This window comes from Hydra vulgaris, chromosome 11, assembly GCF_038396675.1.
Source record: "Hydra vulgaris chromosome 11, alternate assembly HydraT2T_AEP".
Classification (NCBI taxonomy): Eukaryota; Metazoa; Cnidaria; class Hydrozoa; order Anthoathecata; family Hydridae; genus Hydra; species Hydra vulgaris.
In genome coordinates, this window is record NC_088930.1 from 46840001 (window position 1) to 46860000 (window position 20000).

Consider the following 20000-nt stretch of genomic DNA (forward strand, 5'->3'; position numbering starts at 1 on the left):
TGATATCTTTTTCGTAATTTAGATTTATGTAGATATTAACTTATTTTAAATGTAATGTGCTATTTGTGTAAACTTTATCATTACCGATGCAAATTAAGGTTTTTATGGAGATTGGGTTCATGCACACAAAGCTACACATTTTAATTCGTGTAGCAAACTTGTTTGCTATTATTTGCACTCCATGCATTAACAAAAGCTAAATTATTAGCTAGTTAACCAAAAGGTATCCCAGAAACTGTTCTAAAAAACTATGCAACCATTTTGGTTGTCCCCTTTAATGTTAGTTTACAATTAAAGCTTTGCTAAACAGAAGTTTTCATCATTCTGAAAAAAAGCTAATAACAAATAAAACAGTAAAACCATCTTGTCTCACTGATTTGCAGCTCTCTTGGGAAAATAATTAATTCTTCTCAATTTGCATTCAATCCTTGTTCTTATAAAGACACATTATATCACTATCAGTCAGAGTTATAACTTAGATTAAATTGTATTCTCCAAAGATCCTTGTATCCTGATGTCAATCCGGATTCTATTCATCAATCTGATATCATAAGTTAAGTTCCACTGGAGTTGTTGCTAGTTCCATTTCTTTTGGCAGATGTCACATTATATTGCAATATGCTGGTTGCTAACCAACCTAATGCAACACATTGAATCATGTTGCAACAACACTGATAAATATTATTGGCAGTAAGTTTAAAGCTTAATAAACATTCAAACTCCTTAGAATTACATTACAAAATAACCTTAAATTTTAAAAATACCCACAAAAAATGCTGCGCTAAATTGATAGCTATTCATAGCCTGGCTATGTCTCTTGATTTCTAAATCTTTATTCATATCTCTTGATTTTTTATGATATTCATTATAATTTTATAAGAAAAATTATCTTGCATTAGATTTTTTGCATACAACTTATGTTTGGTCTATGTTTTGTGATACCTCTAGTACTCATCATTTCGAACGGCCAGCTATAAAGAAATTATAAATAACAAGCATATCTTAGTCAACCCTCAAAAGTTCTCAAAAGCATCTGTCTCAGATTAATCAAAAGAGTTGCTGTATTGACCAATCATCCTCTTAAAGCTTTTTTTAGTCAGAACTACTTTAGTAGGTCAATTATTAAAATTGACTAGTAAAAGTTTTAAAATTTTTTAATTAACAAAACAAAGATTTTATTTTTATTAGCAATGCAAAATTTAAAAAAGAAACTGCAAACCATAAAAAATAACGAACTTACTTGAGGATAACGCTGTGATGCCAATAATAACTGTTCTACAAAACAAGTTAAAATCATCAAATCAAATTAAGTTTATTCCTTTAATTAATTAAACTTACTATTATTGCTTAGTGCAATTTTAAACATCATTACATGGTATTACAAGTTGCAAAGAAAATTTGTTTAAAAAAAAAAAAAAGCAGTCTTTTTAAAATAATAATATTATGTCATATTATAACAATAAACCTAATGCCCTTTTGTATGTTTTTCAACACATTGCTATAAACAAATGTAAACAATAAGAAAATATAAACAACTGAAAAAAATGAGAAAATATTGCTGATGACAAACCTAGATGACTAAATAAAGATAATAGATTTTTGATATTTTTTATTTTATTATTCTAATGTCATATTTATATTTAACTATAGTACTGTTGTAATTAATAAAACAATTGTTTTTTGTTTCTGATGTAACTTGGTTGAGTATACTTTAGAATGTTGTTTGTTCTATACTTTGGACAGTTGTTTGAATAAAAAAAAGCTGTTTACTATATTTTAAAACCTTAAAATATAGTAAACAGCTTTTACTAAATGTTTGATATATTTTTAATTGTTTATGCAACATAATGATAGCAAAAAGTGACCAACAGAGATACCCAGTTTTGTGGACCTGGAAGATGAAATAATCAGATTTTAGATGTTGTCATTGGGTATAAATCAGCAATGAATGTAAAGACTATTTAGTAGAAGGAATAATATTTCACAACCTAGGGGGAGGGGGACCATAACTCATGCTTTAGTAATCTTTAGGCCATTGTTTTAACATTTGCTAAGGGATTGTCCATAAGTTACGCAACGCAAGACATATTTAAAAAACAAAAGTGGGTGATATTAAGCTTATTTATGCAGCAATTTTCATTAAACTTAATAAGCTATTTTGATTTTTTATTTAAATTAAGACTCTCCGAGGGAAAACTTTTGATCTTTTTTGTTTTGTTTCTTGTGAAAGTTTGCATTTCGTAATTCATGGACGATCCCTAAGGATGACTTGAGCATGAGTTATGTTTCCCTTTGGAGTTGTGAATTTTTATTCCTCCTACAAAATAGTCTTCACATTCATTGTTGATTCTTACCAATGACATCATTTACAATCGATTCTATTATCACATCTTCCAGGTCTACAATACTGAACAGCTCTGTTAGTTACTTTCGTGTAATTAAAAAAAACGGTTTTATAAATATTCAGGATGTTATCTGGAAAATGCATTAACTAAAATTTAATAAAATCATATAAATTTTGAAAAAGTGTTTAAAATAGTTCTTTATCAAATATCCGTTTTAGTTTTAACAGTTATTAGTAAAATAATTTGTTATATAAATAGTTCATACTTAGTTCAACTAATATGGTTCATGATATGATTCCAAAAGGTAATATTGATATGGTTTGATAGAGTTGTTATATTTAATTTCCATTTAGTTAATTTGGTTTAATGCCATTCTTTGTTTTAGATTTAAATTATAACTAACTTTTGTATATTTAAGTACAAATGGTGTAATTCTTAACTTAATTAAAAATTACACCATTTTACGCTAATTTTTAATTTTAATTTAAGGTTATTAGTAAAATAATTAGTTTCATATTTAGTTTCTACTTGTTCAATTTAAGTTTAATTCAGTTTAAGTCACTAATTCACTTAAGGTTCAATTTAAGTCACTAGTTAAAGTCACTAATTCAATTTACGTCTTATAAGTATTATATTCAGTTTATACGCAAATAAATACATACGTTTTAGTATAGCTTTTAGTACTTTTTAGTATAACTTTTTTTAGTACGTTTTAGTATAGCTTTTTAGTGTAGCATGTTTAGTATGTTTTAGTATAGCTTTTTAGTATAGCATTTTTAGTACATTTTAGTAAGGGTCTGCATCTCAAAACTTTTCTTATTACAATACAATACGATAAGATATTGGAATGAGCGTATCGTAAGTTTTTTTATATTACGATAATATCGTAACCAAAAAATTTGCATGATAAAGTTTCGATATTTATTGTTTTATTAAAATAAATATTTATTGTTTTATTAAAAATAATTTTGTTAAAAATCTAAATAACAAGTGCACTATTTAATGTAAAAAAAGAAATAAACAAAACTTTAATTGTAATTTTGATTTTTTAATTTATTTAAGACTTAAGCTGAAGCAAAAAACAACTAAAAACAAAAAATAACAATGTTTGATTTGATAAATTGTTGGCTTGACATGTTTAACATGTTAAGGTTTGTGCTTGTGACTTAATATAAGAAAAATATTAAAATTTAATCTCAAAGACAAGGTTTATTGAAATCACTAAATCACTATATGGCAAATTTTATAAACTCTAAGTAGTGAAATAGACCAATGCACCACTTAGGCAATGAACCAATTTAAGTTAGTCATCCATTTCAACTGCTGATGTAAGAGTTGAAGTAGAAGGTCCCTGACTTGAAGCAGCTGAATTCTCAGAGTCATTGGTAGAAGCCTCTTAAAACAATTCTTCTTTTTCATCCTGACTGGTTAGAAACCATGTTTTGATCTGGATCTTAGGGTAGTTTTGCTGAACGTACAACAATTTTTCAACTTGTTCAGGCTGCAATTTTGTTCTTTTATAAGAAACGATTCCACCACCGGCACTAAAGGGTCTTTTTGAAGATGCTGAGGAAGCAGGTACACATAGCCATTTTTTAGCAGCTTGAGCAAAGAGAGGAAATTTGTACATATTTGCTCTCCAAAATTCCAGCATGTCCACACCAACAACCCCTGGGAGTTTTTGAAATATTTTCCATTCAGTGACAATGCCCGACTTTGCAGGTGGAGCCAAACCAGAATAGAAAGTCACAAGTGCAGGAGCTTCCATTCCAACATTATAGAAAGGATCATTTTCTGAAACATGACCTTGGATTTCAGCATGTAACCATTCATTAAATAATCTTGTTGCAGCAATCCATTCCTGATAAGCATTGGATTGAGTAAACAGTGCCTCATAGGCTTCATCAAATTCATCAAGTTTTTTCAGAGCTCTTCCCTTGTTCAAAGGGTTAAGCAAGTTGGCAACAGAGTAAAAAAGGTTTTGACAAACAGTGTCCGGAAAACGAACATCCAAGTTTTCCACCAATTTTTGGTGAAACATTTGTGCTGTTGGAGATGCCCCACCAGCCTTGATGAAATCCAGGCATTTGTGCCTCAGTGTGTAAATGTTTGAGATAATGAGGTGAATGCTTACTTCTTTGTCAGCAGAGAAACATTCTGAAATCTCAGCAACTCTCCTCCGAATAGGCACAATTTTATCATAAAGATTGAACTCATCTTCTGAAAGAATGACTGGAGCTAGTTTGGTGTCATCTTTTCCAGGAATGTCTCTAATGGAGCTGAGGATATGACGCATTTTTACAATGCTTTCCAACATCATAAAAGTTGGATTCCAGCGTGTTTTCATGGGAGTGATGATTTTCACAAATTTCAACTTATCCTTGCCAACAACATCACTGTCATCAAGCAACAGCTTTAGCTAAAAATTAAAATAGAATTATAAGAAACATAACATAACAGGTGATTAATACTATTTACTATTATTAAAAACTGATATTAACTATGTTATATGTTTTTACTTTTTAAGTGTTAACATTTTATCAGTTATAAATGATACCTATCATTAGAAAAATTTTGTCACACAAAGTATACTTAGAAGTTTAAATTGCGTTTGTATTGCATTAAACAATAAACTAAATTGCTTTAAAAGCTAAAAAGGATGTTAAACTAAAAACTAGTTACCTCTTTTTTAATTCTTTGCTCAGACAAAGATGACTTGTGGCATCTTGAACTTAATTCAGTTGCTCTTTGGATTGCTTCGTGAAGATCCAAACCGTCAAAACCTTTTGTTTCTTTGACAGTTGCTTCAACGGCCAAATTCAAAAGATGATCAGCACACAAAAGAGATGCATCTACAAAATTGTACTTGTTAATTGCCGCCTTCATATTAGCGGCTAAATCATGGACACACACAACGGACAAAACTCCATTATTTCCGGCCAACTCTGAGACATTCCTGAAAAGCAAAGTAAAATTAGTTATTTGCTTTTTGATATTTAAAATACAAACTAATACTTTTGTTGTTATTTTAGATATAAATAAAAGTAATAATTTGTGCCATTAATTTTAAACTAAATGGCAGGTTTTGCTTTTTTGTAACAAAAAGTTATCAAAATAATTCAAACGGTTAACTTAATTTACAGAAATTTTAACCTAATAAAAATAAAATACCAAAACATACTTATCCAGACAAAGAGCAATGGCTTCAGCTGTATGTTGTTCGGAAAACGGAAAAACTCTAATCACAAACATCTTTAACCGGAAGTCTTCACTCACATAGTGCAATGTACTGGTTTGGTATGCATCATTGTTTCTGCTTAGCCAGAAGTCAGTTGAGATTGCAAATCCAGAGGTCTTTGGCAATTCCTCCTTTAGAATGTCATCCACACAGATTTTCACATTTTTGTACAACAACGGCAACCTAAAATTGAAATAAATTATTTATTATTGGTATTTCTTGTTACATATCAATTTGGTTACCTAATAAGAAAACCAAAAAAAAATTGGTGTGGATTGGTCTTAAAAAAGTAGCTTTTAAAAAAATTTAGTTCTCTTGGAACTCCCATTGAATTGACTCCCCACCCCAAAATAAAATTTATTTAAAACAATTAAAATTTTGCATACTTGAACCGGGAGTATGTTGTTGCAGCCTTCACATTCATTTTTGGGTTCAAGTAGTGAACAAAATCTTTAAAAGCTTCATGTTCAACCAAAGAGAATGGTAAATTTAAACGGGCCAAAAATTGACAATTTCAATGTCTCCTCTAAGCTGCTTACGGTCTTGTGGCTTGTATTTGACCGAATGCTTTAGATTTTGGACCTTTTCTGCTGATGGTCCGGAAAGTCTTCCTTGTTTAACTTTACTGCCCAACACTAATGGCGTATTATCATCTCGGACCTGCTCATAAGCCTCGTCTTCATTGTAGGTCTAAAAATGAATATGAAACCTGTTAAAATACCTAATATTGAAACATTCATAAGCATTTATTGAAAGTTATTGATATTTATTGTTAAATCTTGTTAAATCTTAGTATTGTAATAGTAATAATAACTAACACATATGAAAATAAAAGTTGATATTTAAATTAAAAAAATAAAAACGTTTCTAAACTTTATTGCACCTGTTCTAACTCATCAAAAGGAACATGGCGCTTTTTCTCCAGGTTTGCAAACTGAACAGGATGCTTCCTTGTCAAATGTGATCTCATGCCAGATGTGTTTCTGTCCCTCAACTTGCAAATTGCAAAACAATACTTGCATTTTGCAGTAACAAGTCGGTCTTCATCAGGTGTAGTACTGACCTCTTCATCAAAGTGATTCTAAATTTCGGTCCTTGGCCTTGGCATTCTTCAAAATGTTGTTCAATTACAATTTTAATACTAATTCAAACTAAAATTTTAACATCTTTCCTTATAAAAAAAATTTATTTTAAGAGCCTTTTAATGTATATCTAAGTAATTTAAAAAGAATTCAAAAACTTTTTCCCAGAGAGTTTTTAAAAATGTTTTTATTACAATTAGTTAGTTAATTTCGGTTCAGCAGAACTGTAATTGAAACCCTAACCAAAACCAAAAAAAAGTTATTTTTAAAAAAAGTAACCACGAAAAGAAATTAAACTATTTAATTGGTGACTTTAATTTTGATTGTTTACAGTATCACGTCAAATACAACATTAAAGAGTTTTACAATGACTTATTTAAAAACGAAGCGTTTCTCTTAAAAAAGGAATCATTAAATGCGATATCATAAATCATTTTCCGATTTTTTTCTCCATAAATACAGAAACTAAATTAACACTAGATAAAAAAAATAGCTTTAGTAAATGCATTTATAGCAAAGCAAATTTAGCATCATTAATGATCAATTATCAATGATTCATTGGAACTATATTGATCATTTTCAGGACGCCAACTTAGCTTATAGCAATTTTTATAAAACATTCTATGATATTTATGACGCAAATTTTCCTAAAATTTAAATAAACCAAAAGCTTAAAAAAATAACATCCCCATGGATAACCGATGTACTAAGAAAATCTTCCACAATTAAACGAAAATTATATATTAAGTACATGAAATCCAAATCAGTTGAAAATAAAACCATTTACAAAAATCATGCTAGAGAGTTCGAAAGACAAAGAAAAAATTAAAAAAAAAATACTATCTTGACTTACTTGAAAAAAAAAAAACTTAAAATGCACTTGGCAAGTTTTAATAGAAATCAATGGTAAAGCTAAAACTAAATCAGGCGCTTTGCCTAACAGGATTAAAGTTAATGATAAAACTTTATATGCTTCAAGCGATATTGCAGTGGAATTAAATAAGCATTTTATTTTAACAGGCCCTAACTTAGCAAAAACTATTCCATATACTGGTAATTCTTTTGAATTTTTACTTTAAAAAACAACAAATCTTAATTGCATTGAAATATCCTATAAGGATTTTGAAGCTGCTTTCAAAATGATTAAACCAAATAAAGCAATAGGATTCGACGGTATCAACGGAAATGTTTATACAAATTCATACAATATTCTATTTAAAATCTTTTCGTCTTGCAGTAGTCAAGGAGTTTTCCCTGATCAACTTAAAATTGCCAAGGTAACGGTAAAATTGCCAAAGTAAACAAATTTTGATAGTTGTTAATTATTAACATATATATACACACACACACATATATATATATATATATATATATATATATATATATATATATATATATATATATATATATATATATATATATATATATATATATATATATATATATATATATATATATATAGTTTGGGAAGAGTTTGATATAAATATATATATATATATATATATATATATATATATATATATATATATATATATATATATATATATATATATATATATATATATATATATATATATATATATATATATATATATATAATTTGGGAAGAGTAGAAGGAAAAAATGATTCTTATGCCAACACATACGTCACTTTTAATTACTTTTGACTTTTGTCCAACATTTGCGTGTGGTCAGAAAGTTAAAACCATTAATTTAATTACAAATAAATTGTTTTTTAAAAAAAACCACAAAAACGCAAATTTAATTGACCAGAATGTTTTTAAAACATTCTGAATGTTTTTAACTATATAAACAATGTTTTTATTTTTATATTTTTTAATAAAATGTTTTTATTTTTATTTTTTTTACTGTAAATCATGCGCAGAGTGTTGCTACATCGACTATCTTATAGCCTGACTCGCAAGGGAGTACTGCTACATCGACAGACAAATAGCCTGACTCGCAAGGGAGTGCTGCTATATCGATTGACAAATAGCCTGACTCGCAACAGAGTGCTGCTACATCTACTATCTTTTAGCCTGACCTACAAGGGAGTGTTGCTACATCAACTGTATATATATATATATATATATATATATATATATATATATATATATATATATATATATATATATATATATATATATATATATATATATATATATATATATATATGTATATATATATATATATATATATATATATATATATATATATATATATATATATATATATATATATATATATATATACATAAATATATATATATATATATATATATATATTTATATATATATATATATATATGTATATATATATATATATATATATATATATATATATATATATATATATATATTTTATAATAATAACGATAATCTTCAAAAACTCCTTAACTATGACATTTATTTATCATTCAAACTTGTTTGAATAAATAAATATTTGAAAAAATAAAATGTTTTTGTACTGATTTATGGGATATAAGGTATTTAAACGATCAGTATGTAACATGATTTGATAAAAAATAGAGCATGTGAAAATATTTTAATATTTGATGATCACTTAAAGAATGATTTAAGAATAGTAACTTGATTCAATTGTCACGTGATTTCATTAAAAACTACTACAATTGTTGTAATTAAAAATTGATTTACTCACAAATGATTAAAACATCAATATAATTAGGAAATCATCATGACCCCATATATCAAGTTAAAACAACAAAATTATTTTCCGCAAATGTTTCTTTTATATATACAAAATTTGTCATTTCTTAAATTAGGACTTTCTTAAAGCATAGGACTTTGTTAGGTCACACCACGGTATGTTTTTATTTAAAAAACTAAACAGTTGGATTGTTCCCTAACCGCCTGAGCCATTTTTAACAATTTAATCTAAAAAATGGCATTTAAAATTAGGCGATTATTAATTTTTATCAATATTTTAATCAATAAATTGAGAAAATATATTGCAAAATAACTTAACATTTAGTTATATCTAATACAAAATATTGTAAAATATCTAATATAAAACAACTTAACATTTAGTTATATCTAATACAAAATATTGTAAAATATCTAATATAAAACAACTTAACATTTAGTTATATCTAATACAAAATATTGTAAAATATCAAAACTAAACGATATTTTATCGGAACGTATCAAATCATATTGAAACTCAAAAAATATCGTTATACATTTTTTAGCAATAAATTATGCGATATTTATCGCTAAAAGCGATACTGATATCGTGCATATCGAAACCCAAACAATATTTTATCGGAATCATATCGAAACATATTGGATCATAGCAATTCATACCAAACCCATTATCGTAAAAAATATCGATTAGTTTCGATATTTCGATAACGATACGCAGATGCTTACTTTTTAGTATAGCTTTTTAGTATAGCATTTTTAGTACTTTTTAGTATAGCTTTTTAGTATAGCATTTTTAGTATATTTTAGTATAGCTTTTAAGTATAGCATTTTTAATAGGTTTTAGTATAGCTTTTAGTACTTATTTTAAATCAAATTTAAATTTATAAAGTATACTTTATATATTTGTTTCATATTAAATTTATTTTATTCCAGTTATACAGTTTAGTGATGTTAATCATTTTGTTTTTAGTTAATGTTTATTTTAATTTTATATGTTTATTGAAATTATTCGTTTTAGCTTTGTTTATATTTAAATTACGTTTATATGGTGTGGTGTAGCTGTTCGTTTTATTTTTAACTTATATAAAATTAAATTTAACTAAATTTATTTTTATTTAAAAACGTGATTTTAATAAAAATGGTTTATTGGAAATATCTGTTTTACATTTAATTTACTTTATATGATTTAATGAAAAAAAACTTGCAATGTACAGTATAGTAATAACTTCCTTCATTGGATATCAGCATTTCTTATCAACATACATCAAAGGGTTCTGGTTGGAAATTCACTATCCAATCTGACCACCATCCTTATTGGAGTTCCACGGGGTAGCATTTTGGATCCAATTCTTGTTATATATTAATGATCTACCCTCTATAGTCCAATTCTTGTTATATATTAATGATCTACCCTCTATAGTTAAAGATATTAATTGCTCTCTAATGTTATATGCCAAAAAAATCAAGCTATGTAGCTCATTTAAGCATGCCGATTGCAGTCACGATCTTGCTGTTGCCATTAATAAAGTTTCTCTGGTCAGAAAAATAGCAGTTAAAAGTAGCCAATAATAAGTGTTTTACTCATAAAAAAGTACCATTTTGTAAAGATATAAATTACAACTATCAATTAGGAAATCATAACTTAACCTGACCTACAAACCCAAAAGATCTTGGTGTGTCCATAGATTCTTACTTAAATTACAATTATCACATTGCAAATATTGTCTGTGCATCAAACATTTAAGGATATTTATTCCTTAAGTGTTTTAAAAGTTGTGATCCATGTGTTATAGTAAAAATCTACACTACTTACATAGAACCGATTTTAGAATATTGCTTTCCGGTTTAGTCACCAAACCGCACTGAAATAAACAAAGCAGTGGAAAGAGTGCAAAGACGTTTTACCAAGAGAATAGCTAACCTAAATAACTTTTCAAATTTTAATAGACTTAGAATTATTGGTTTGGAACTACAAGAAGTTTGTCGCCTTAAGACATGACATGCTACAAAATTGTAAACAATTTAGTTTGCCTTAATAAATCAAGTTTCTTTTAATTAAACAACTATGTTTACACTTGAGGTCACAAGTTTAAATTACGCAAACTAAAATTCCATGTCTGCAAATACTCATTCTCACTCAGGGTTGATAATATTTGGAATAACATGCCATCTGACGTCTTTAATGCCAAAAATATCAAGAGTTTCAAAATTAAAATTAATCACATGTATTATGTGATTGCAGGGCATGTTGTCAGAGTTCTTTATACTTCGTGGACCAGCATGCCCTTTAGAACATGTATCTGTTCTAATAAATTTTAATCTAATCTAATCTATTAATTTTATTAATTAAAAAGTAATAGCTTGTTACTAATTTTATATTATTAATTCTACTATTTCAAATATATTTGAATATATTTAAAAATATTTAAATATATTAAAATATATTAGAATATATTAAAACATATTTGAATATACTAAAATATCTTCAAATATATTAAAATATCTTCAAATATATTAAAATATATTTGAATTTATTAAATTCATCTTAATTAAAACATTTATCTAATAATTATTGCATGCTAATAGAAAACAGTATTTTTTTGCTTTAACAACCTTTAATTCGATTTGTTGACAAATATTTTATATAACATAAAAACTATATCTATAAATTTTTTCGCTTTACTTATTTAAATTACTTTCATTTTACTGGTGGTGAAAATCCTGTTTTCATAAATGATTAAAGTGTTCATTTTATTACTATTTTATTAAAAATATTCAATATATTATTTTAATAATAATATTGTTATATATAATAATTTCTGTATTAAACTTTGTATTATTTCCTAAAAATCTTTTTTACTTATTTTCTTGTGTGTGTGTATGTTCTCAGTTTCCTGCATAAAAAATAAGTGAACTTTGGTTTAAAAAAAAATCTTATTGAAAGAAAACATGCTACTTGCCATGAATACTTAATTTTTTTAAAATGTATTATACTGGCACAAATTTATGCAGTTTAAATTTTTATATTTCAAGAAAAAAACTTATTATATACCAGCTACTGCCACGAGAGAGTGGGTTTTTATGAAATATGGTATCTTGAGATTATAATAGAAATTTACAATTTAATAATTAAATAAAACACTTGATTTTTAGATTTATTTAAAATTCAGATAGCAATCATCAAATTTGGAGGTCTCCAGCTACCTGCACCTACCTGCTACCAGCTATCTACACCTACTCCCTTGAAAATAAATTCTTACTTTGAAAGACTAAAAAATGTGAAGTAAGTCTTTCAGCAAAAAATCTACAGTAATAGAAAAATAACTGAAAAAATAAATACTGTTATATTCTGTTTAATCTCAGGTGAGCCAAATTAGACACTTAAACCATTAGGCTTTATATAATTAAACAGACACCCTTATGCATTAACAAAACAGTACTGTATGATTCTTAATTTAAATCTTTATTTCTCATGGTTTTCCTATTAAAATTTACATAAATCTGTAAAACTTATGTTTTTAAATCTGTATTTTGTGCATTAATTGGACATTTGCAAAACATAGTTTTAGTAATACTAATTGTGTGGTATTTCTTTATTTTTAGCGGTGCTTGGTTCACCATCTCAAGATGTTTGCTGTTGTAAATGATTTAAAAAAAACCTTCATAACAGAAGTTATAAAGTTTTCAATGTTAATCAATAACTAAAAACTGACAATAAATAACTTTATTCTTGGTACTATTCACTAAGTGCTATTAAAATAGACTATATAAAGAATAAATGGTAGAGTGAGGAGCACAGACCTACCATGACTGCTTTTCACAAGCCTGACTGATAGTATATAAATATTCTATAAATCTTTTGGACTAAACTTAAAAATTAAAGAACTTGAAAAGAATAAACAATAAAAATACCTTTACTGATCTCTTTATATTTGCTGTTATCATCTACGTTCTGCAAAATTTTCTCAACAAGATCGAAGTTATTTAACAGATCATAAAATGCAGAGAAATAAATAAAACTCACACGATTGGATGTTGCTTCTGTCATGACCTATAAATAAATTTCAAAATAACTGATTTTTAAATACCAAATATTTAATGTTGCAAATTTAATAAAAGTTTACAATATTAGTGCGCATTATTTTAATATAAAAATTTACAACATTAGTGTAGAAAGTGTTACCATAGCCATTATGTTATCTAATGTGAACTGAGAGAGCTTGTGACTGCACCCAACTTTCATTATTTCAACCAATTGAGCAGCCGTTATAAAATTATTTTGTCCTGCCTTTTGCTGGAATAGCTGTTTCATATATTCTTTGTTTAAATCCTAAAGTAACAATATGTATGTATGTAGATATATAAAGCCCTTGGAATTAGGGCTAGCATTTGGTAATGTTAACCTAAAAGTGTTTGAGGTCGGCAAAAAATAGCCATCCTTGTTTCTATATTTTATGGTAAAAAACCTGTGTACCAACTTTTTTTTGCCAATCTGATGCTGACCTCTGACAGATTATGGCCAGCAAAACATTGCTGACCTCATTTTTCCTAATTTCAAGGGCTGATATATATATATATATATATATTTATATATATATTTAAACAACTTTAAAAAGTATTCTACATAATAGAGTGCTCAATGTTCTTAAAAGAACAGAGCAATTATATATTAGTAGAAAATCACTTAACTAAATTTTTTTCCATTTGACACTGTGTTTCATCAACAAAGATTCATCAGAAATGAATGATCAAATTAATAAAACTTCAATTTATACCAAAAATTAAATTACAGGAAGTTGCAAATGTCTTAACTACTGTAAATTTTCACACATTTGTGGAATTTGCTGACACTATTATAAAAAGAATTCTTTAGAAATGATTACTTATGCTATTTTTTTAAAATGTTTTTTTAAAAAGGGTAGTTAATGTAAATATTATTTGAACTCATTTATTTTTATAGTTTTTTAGGAGAAACTTATTTTCGTGCCTACATTTAGAAATTAATTCCGATCTTTTGTTTAATAAGCATTCTTGATTTGAATGTGTAATTATTTCAAACAATAATTACACATTCAAATCAAGAATGCTTATTAAACAAAAGATCGGAATTAATTTCTAAATGTAGGCACGAAAATAAGTTTCTCCTAAAAAACTATAAAATTAAATGAGTTCAAATAATATTTACATTAACTACCCTTTTTAAAAAAACATTTTGAAAAAATAGCATAAGTAATCATTTCTAAAGAATTCTTTTTTATAAGTGTCAGCAAATTCCACAAATGTGTGAAAATTTACAGTTTTTAAGACATTTGCAACTTCCTGTAATTTAATTTTTGGTATAAATTGAAGTTTTATTAATTTGATCATTCATTTCTGATGAATCTTTGTTGATGAAACACAGTGTCAAATGGAAAAAAATTTAGTTAAGTGATTTTCTACTAATATATATATATATATATATATATATATATATATATATATATATATATATATATATATATATATATATATATATATATATATATATATATATATTATATATATATATACATATATACATATATATATATATACATATATACATATATATATATATACATATATATATATATATATATATATATATATATATAATATATATATATATATATATATATATATATATATATATATATATATATATATATAATAGAAACTTGAAATTTAAAATAATAATAAAGAATTATTATTTTAAATTTCAGTCAACTTTTTCAAACTTGGTCAAGATAATGGCATTATCAAGATGCTCATAAATCTTAACAATCTTAAGGGAAAGACAAAAATTTATTTGGCGTCCACAAATTTTGGCATCCCTAGAAGAAAACTCAGGGATTATTTTATTATCATAATTATCATAAGAATCTTTAATTTTATCATGTTCTGATAAAAGGTAGAAAGTGCACTCTTCCATAAGATAATGAAAAAAACAAGAATCTTGGACAAATAGATTGTCTGATATTGGAATGCCAGTACTATTTTGACAAATTGGAAAACCAACCAGAAGAGCATACTTTTTAAATAATACTGAATGCATTTACAATATGGATGAAAAAAGATTATGTCTAACAGTGCATCACCAGCAAGCTGTATTAGCACCATATAGTAAGTGACCGGGGGCCCGGCCCCGGCCTTGGCTAAAAATGATACTTTTTGTAAACCCAGCCAAGGCCCCGGCAAAATTATAAGATTTAGCAGAGGTTGATAGCCAAGGCTAGAAAAAAATTTATAATACTTTATATATTATAATTTTATGCTTATGTTTACTATTTATAAAATACTAACATACATTTTTATATTTTTAAACTCTAATTTATATATTTTTAAACTCAACATGATTGCAAGCAACCATTATTAAGTTATGAGTTACTTTAAAACAGAGAATAAGTCAAAATACTAGGAAACATATAACTGAAGAATTAAAAAGTTGTAAGATGTATAAAAAAGGAAAACAAAAAGATGGGTAAGAGTTATTAGGTTTTTTTGATGCTTAAGGAAAAAAACTGGATTATTAAAAGCTTTTATAACATGAAGGGATAGATAGAGTAAAAGGATGCAAGTTGTTGAATAAAAAGCTAAGTAAGAATAGGTTTTGGTTTATCGTTATAGAGATGATAGCTCGTTTGAGCATTGACCATGATTGTATTTTTTAAAAAAAGAAAGAAATGCAACTTTACAACAATGGGAGAGGGGCTCAAGCTTGGCAGATAAAGCAGGTCTAATTACATTTACAATGTGCTTTTAGACTTTGTCTGAGAGTAAAAGGGTTGTTATTCATCAATATAGGAATGCCAACAATATTGCAATATTCTTTTGCAGTAAATGAGTTTTGTTGTCTAACAAAAATTGTGGATTTCAAGTTCAGAATTTAAATCCATAAACCACTGCAAGCCATAGGCTGTTACAGAAAAGCAATCAAATTTAAAATCGGCTGCTTGTTCTTAGCAATTAAAAAGTGAAAATTTTTTGTCAAGAAAAGAGTTTAAAGTTGATTTGTAAGCAAAAAACCACTTTAGATTTCACAAAGATCATTAAAGTAGATAAAAAACAATACAGGAGAAAAGATAGAACCTTGTGGTAACCTTAAAGTTACCTAAAATAAAGAAGAGTGTAGGCCTTCAAGAATAACTTTACTACTGCAGTTAGAAAGAGATAGTTTCATAACCTCAAAACCTTTATATAAAGAAACTAATAACAGAGTTTTGGAAAATTGGAACCACTTATTTAGCACTTTTTAAAAATTTAGCGAAATTTGAAAAGAGTTCTGGAGAACACTTCTTTAAGACTATGATGGAAATCTATTCTGAAGCACAAACTGTAAAAATGTTTAACTGAGAATTAACTTTAGCATTGGAAGCCAGAGGGATTTGGATGTTTAACAATGGGTTAATCTGTTCAACTGTCAGGAAGAGTGCCGCCATTATATTCAAGAGTCAAATTAGAGAAAAATTCATTTGCAAATAACTCTGCTTTATTCTGGGGAGAAGTAAAAAGATCAGACCCATGAATTAGAGATTAAATGTTAGACATACTTTAGTTAATAACACTGTTGAAGACTAACCAAAAGTCTCAAGAATTTAACATCTGAGATAAGATACAAGATTTAGTAAACATAGAATAACAGAGCTTAACATCAGACAGGACTTTTTTACATTGGCTTCTTGTAATAATAAAAGGGCATTTGTTTTTAAGAGAGATGTTCTTGTAAAAAAGATGAAAAAAATAAATAATGTTAATTAAATCAACTGCTTAAGATGGTGAAAAATGTGGAGTAGAATCTCATGTGACCTCAACTTAAAATTGAAGAGAAGTAATAAAAGCTTCCAAAATACACTTTATGCATATATACATGGATATAAACATATATGTTTGCTATTTATTTAGGTGCTGGCATACAATAACTTTTCATTGTTATATAAACTTTAGTATTTATATGGTGTAATATTTGCGGAAAGAGAAGATGATCAGATGGATGTGTGGTGTGACTTTAGCCAGACAAGAAAAGGAGGCATAATTTTAGACAGATAAAAAAAACATTGTATCGAACAACGTTTGTTAGAAAAGATTAAAGTGATTTAGGTATCAGCATGTAGAGAGGTAGAAGCTTTAGTAGAAAATTATAGCGGTAGAAGTAAGAAAATTTAAAAGAGTGCCTTACATATTGTATGAATGAGCTAAAGCATGGTAATGATGATGATCATCATGATCATCATCAGGTGTGTTGTTGATAATGATAATGATGATGATGATGATGATGATGATGATGATGATGATGATGATGATGATGATGATGATGATGATGATGATGATGATGATGACAATAATAATAATGATGATTATAATGATCATGTTGATCATAATGATGTTTATATATGCATATATATACAAAATATAACATGAATTTTGAATAAAAAACAACAACTTTAGGATGTATAAATGTTTATGCAACCCCGGTCACAAAACCAACCCCAGCTATATTTTCTCAAACCAGGCCCTGGCCCTGTCAAATATCAACCCTGGTCACTTACTAGTACCATTGAGCTGCTTCACACATTAGTGTCGATACTGTTGAAATAGCAAAAAGTTATGATATTCACCCTTTTTGCTTACCAAGCAATACAAAATGTGAGTTTCAACCTATAGATAAATTTGTTATTAAAGCATTTGAAACATATTGGGACAAAGAAGTTTTTAAATAATAGAAAACAAATCTAGATAGAAAGATGAAAAAAAGTTCTGTTTGGAAAGATTTTTACACCAGTGTGAAACAAAGGTATGTCAATAACTAATACTACTAGTGGATTTAGAGCTGGTAGAATTTATTCTTTTGAAAGGAAGGCAATTCTTGATTCAGCATTTTTCACCAACATTGTCTCACCAAATGATGATCTACTATTTAGTCAGAATGATTTAGATATTATATTAGATTCATTTATAGATGATCAACCTGGGTCATTGTCAGATATAAGCTTAGAAAACCAATCTGGACCATCTATGGCTGCTGTCAGACAATTGTACAGACCTGGACCATCTATGGCTGTTGTCAGACAACCATACCAACCTGGACCATCTATTGCAGCTGCTAGACAACTGTAACTATTTGGACCATGTATGACTGTTGTCAGACAATCGTACCAACCTGACATTCATGCTTAAAAGTTTCACTGAGCTAATTGTAAGCCAAAAAATAGTAGATTTCTATAGTTAGTTGCAAAAAAAGCTTCAAATATGCTGCTAAAGCACTGACAAAAGAAGCTTTTGCACAATCTGGTAGTAAGGAAATGAAACAAAAAAAAAAAGAGCAAATGGACAAAAAAAAAGTTAACAAAATTAAGCCTTAACTTATAAAATATCCGCATTTTATTAAATAAATTACTTTCATGTAGAAATAAATTATCTTACATAGTAGTTAAATAAATTTGTAAAATAATGCATATTGTGTTTTGGAAGACCAAAAGTTTGTTAGGTGGGTTTTAATACCCATAAATTTACATAAATAGACAATTATAAATTATTATTTGTAAATAATTTAAATTCTAAATTCATCTAAAAATTGTGTGAACATAATGGCAGTACTTGAATATTAGATCTTTTTCTAATTGAAAAATGAAGGGAAAATGAAGGGAAAATGAAGGGAAAATGAAGAGAAAATGAAGGAAAAATGAAGAGAAAATGAAGAGAAAATGAAGGGAAAATGAAGGAAAAATGAAGGGAAAATGAAGGAAAAATGAAGGGAAAATGAAGGAAAAATGAAGGAAAAATGAAACATATTTTGTAGAATCTAACTACTATAGTTTTTTGTATATGAATGTTATTTGTTCTGTTTTTTTTTTTTAAATGAAAGGTTTTTGTTCTGGTTTTTATAGCAGCTTTTTCATCTTCAGCACCACAACTTAAAATTTTCTTACTGTGATTCACTACATTTCAAAAACAATCAATGTAGAACTTGTTTAAATGATTTTTTTTAATAAAAAGTGAAAAAAGGTGAGTGCAAGGAAATTTATTGTCTTTTGTAAATATCAAAAAAACTAAAGATAATTTGTCTTTTTTTGCCAACCTCAAACACTTTAAGGTTTTTGAGTTAGGTCAACATTGTTAAATGCTGAACCTAATTCTGAGGGCTGAGATATTGAACCTATACAATCAACCTCAAATGAAACATCAGCTTCATGTTTATTGGCATCATTAACAACATTATTGGAATCATGCACAGTACCCAATTGTCAACTACCATATTGTTAGACAGAAAAACAAATGAGTTTGTCCACAAAACAATTTAGATGGCTAGTGGTAAAAGATGGCAAATTATGGTATAAAGATATACTTATATATAAAATGAATGGATTTCATTTTCAACAATAAACAATCTTACGGAATTAACAAAGACACAAGGCAAACTCTACGCAAAAAATTTCAAGAACATTTCACTTCAACCTCACATTAAAAAAAAATTCAAGAAACAATTATTTAATCTAACAAACGAGTTTCCCCAAAAGTAGTTTAAATATAAAATTCTGAAGCAATGAACATTACTGCAAAACCTATCAAAAAGTTTACATATCATGACACAGATTAAAAAAACCATTTTTAAACACATAACCAATCAAAATTCAAAAACTTGTGTAATAATTAATGAA

The 20000-nt window shown here is 27.0% G+C and overlaps 1 protein-coding gene across 1 annotated transcript in view; it reads right to left on the reverse strand.

The window, feature by feature from the left end:
* The window catches only part of LOC100210937 (electrogenic aspartate/glutamate antiporter SLC25A13, mitochondrial), a 67287-nt gene that overhangs the window by 20830 nt on the left and 26457 nt on the right, over nt 1-20000 (reverse strand). Inside the window, exons 8-10 of the mRNA XM_065808993.1 lie at nt 13511-13657; nt 13240-13378; nt 1241-1275 (exon numbers count right to left, since the gene is read on the reverse strand). Coding sequence (XP_065665065.1) covers nt 1241-1275; nt 13240-13378; nt 13511-13657 — 321 coding nt within the window. The remainder of the gene's footprint in view (nt 1-1240; nt 1276-13239; nt 13379-13510; nt 13658-20000) is intronic.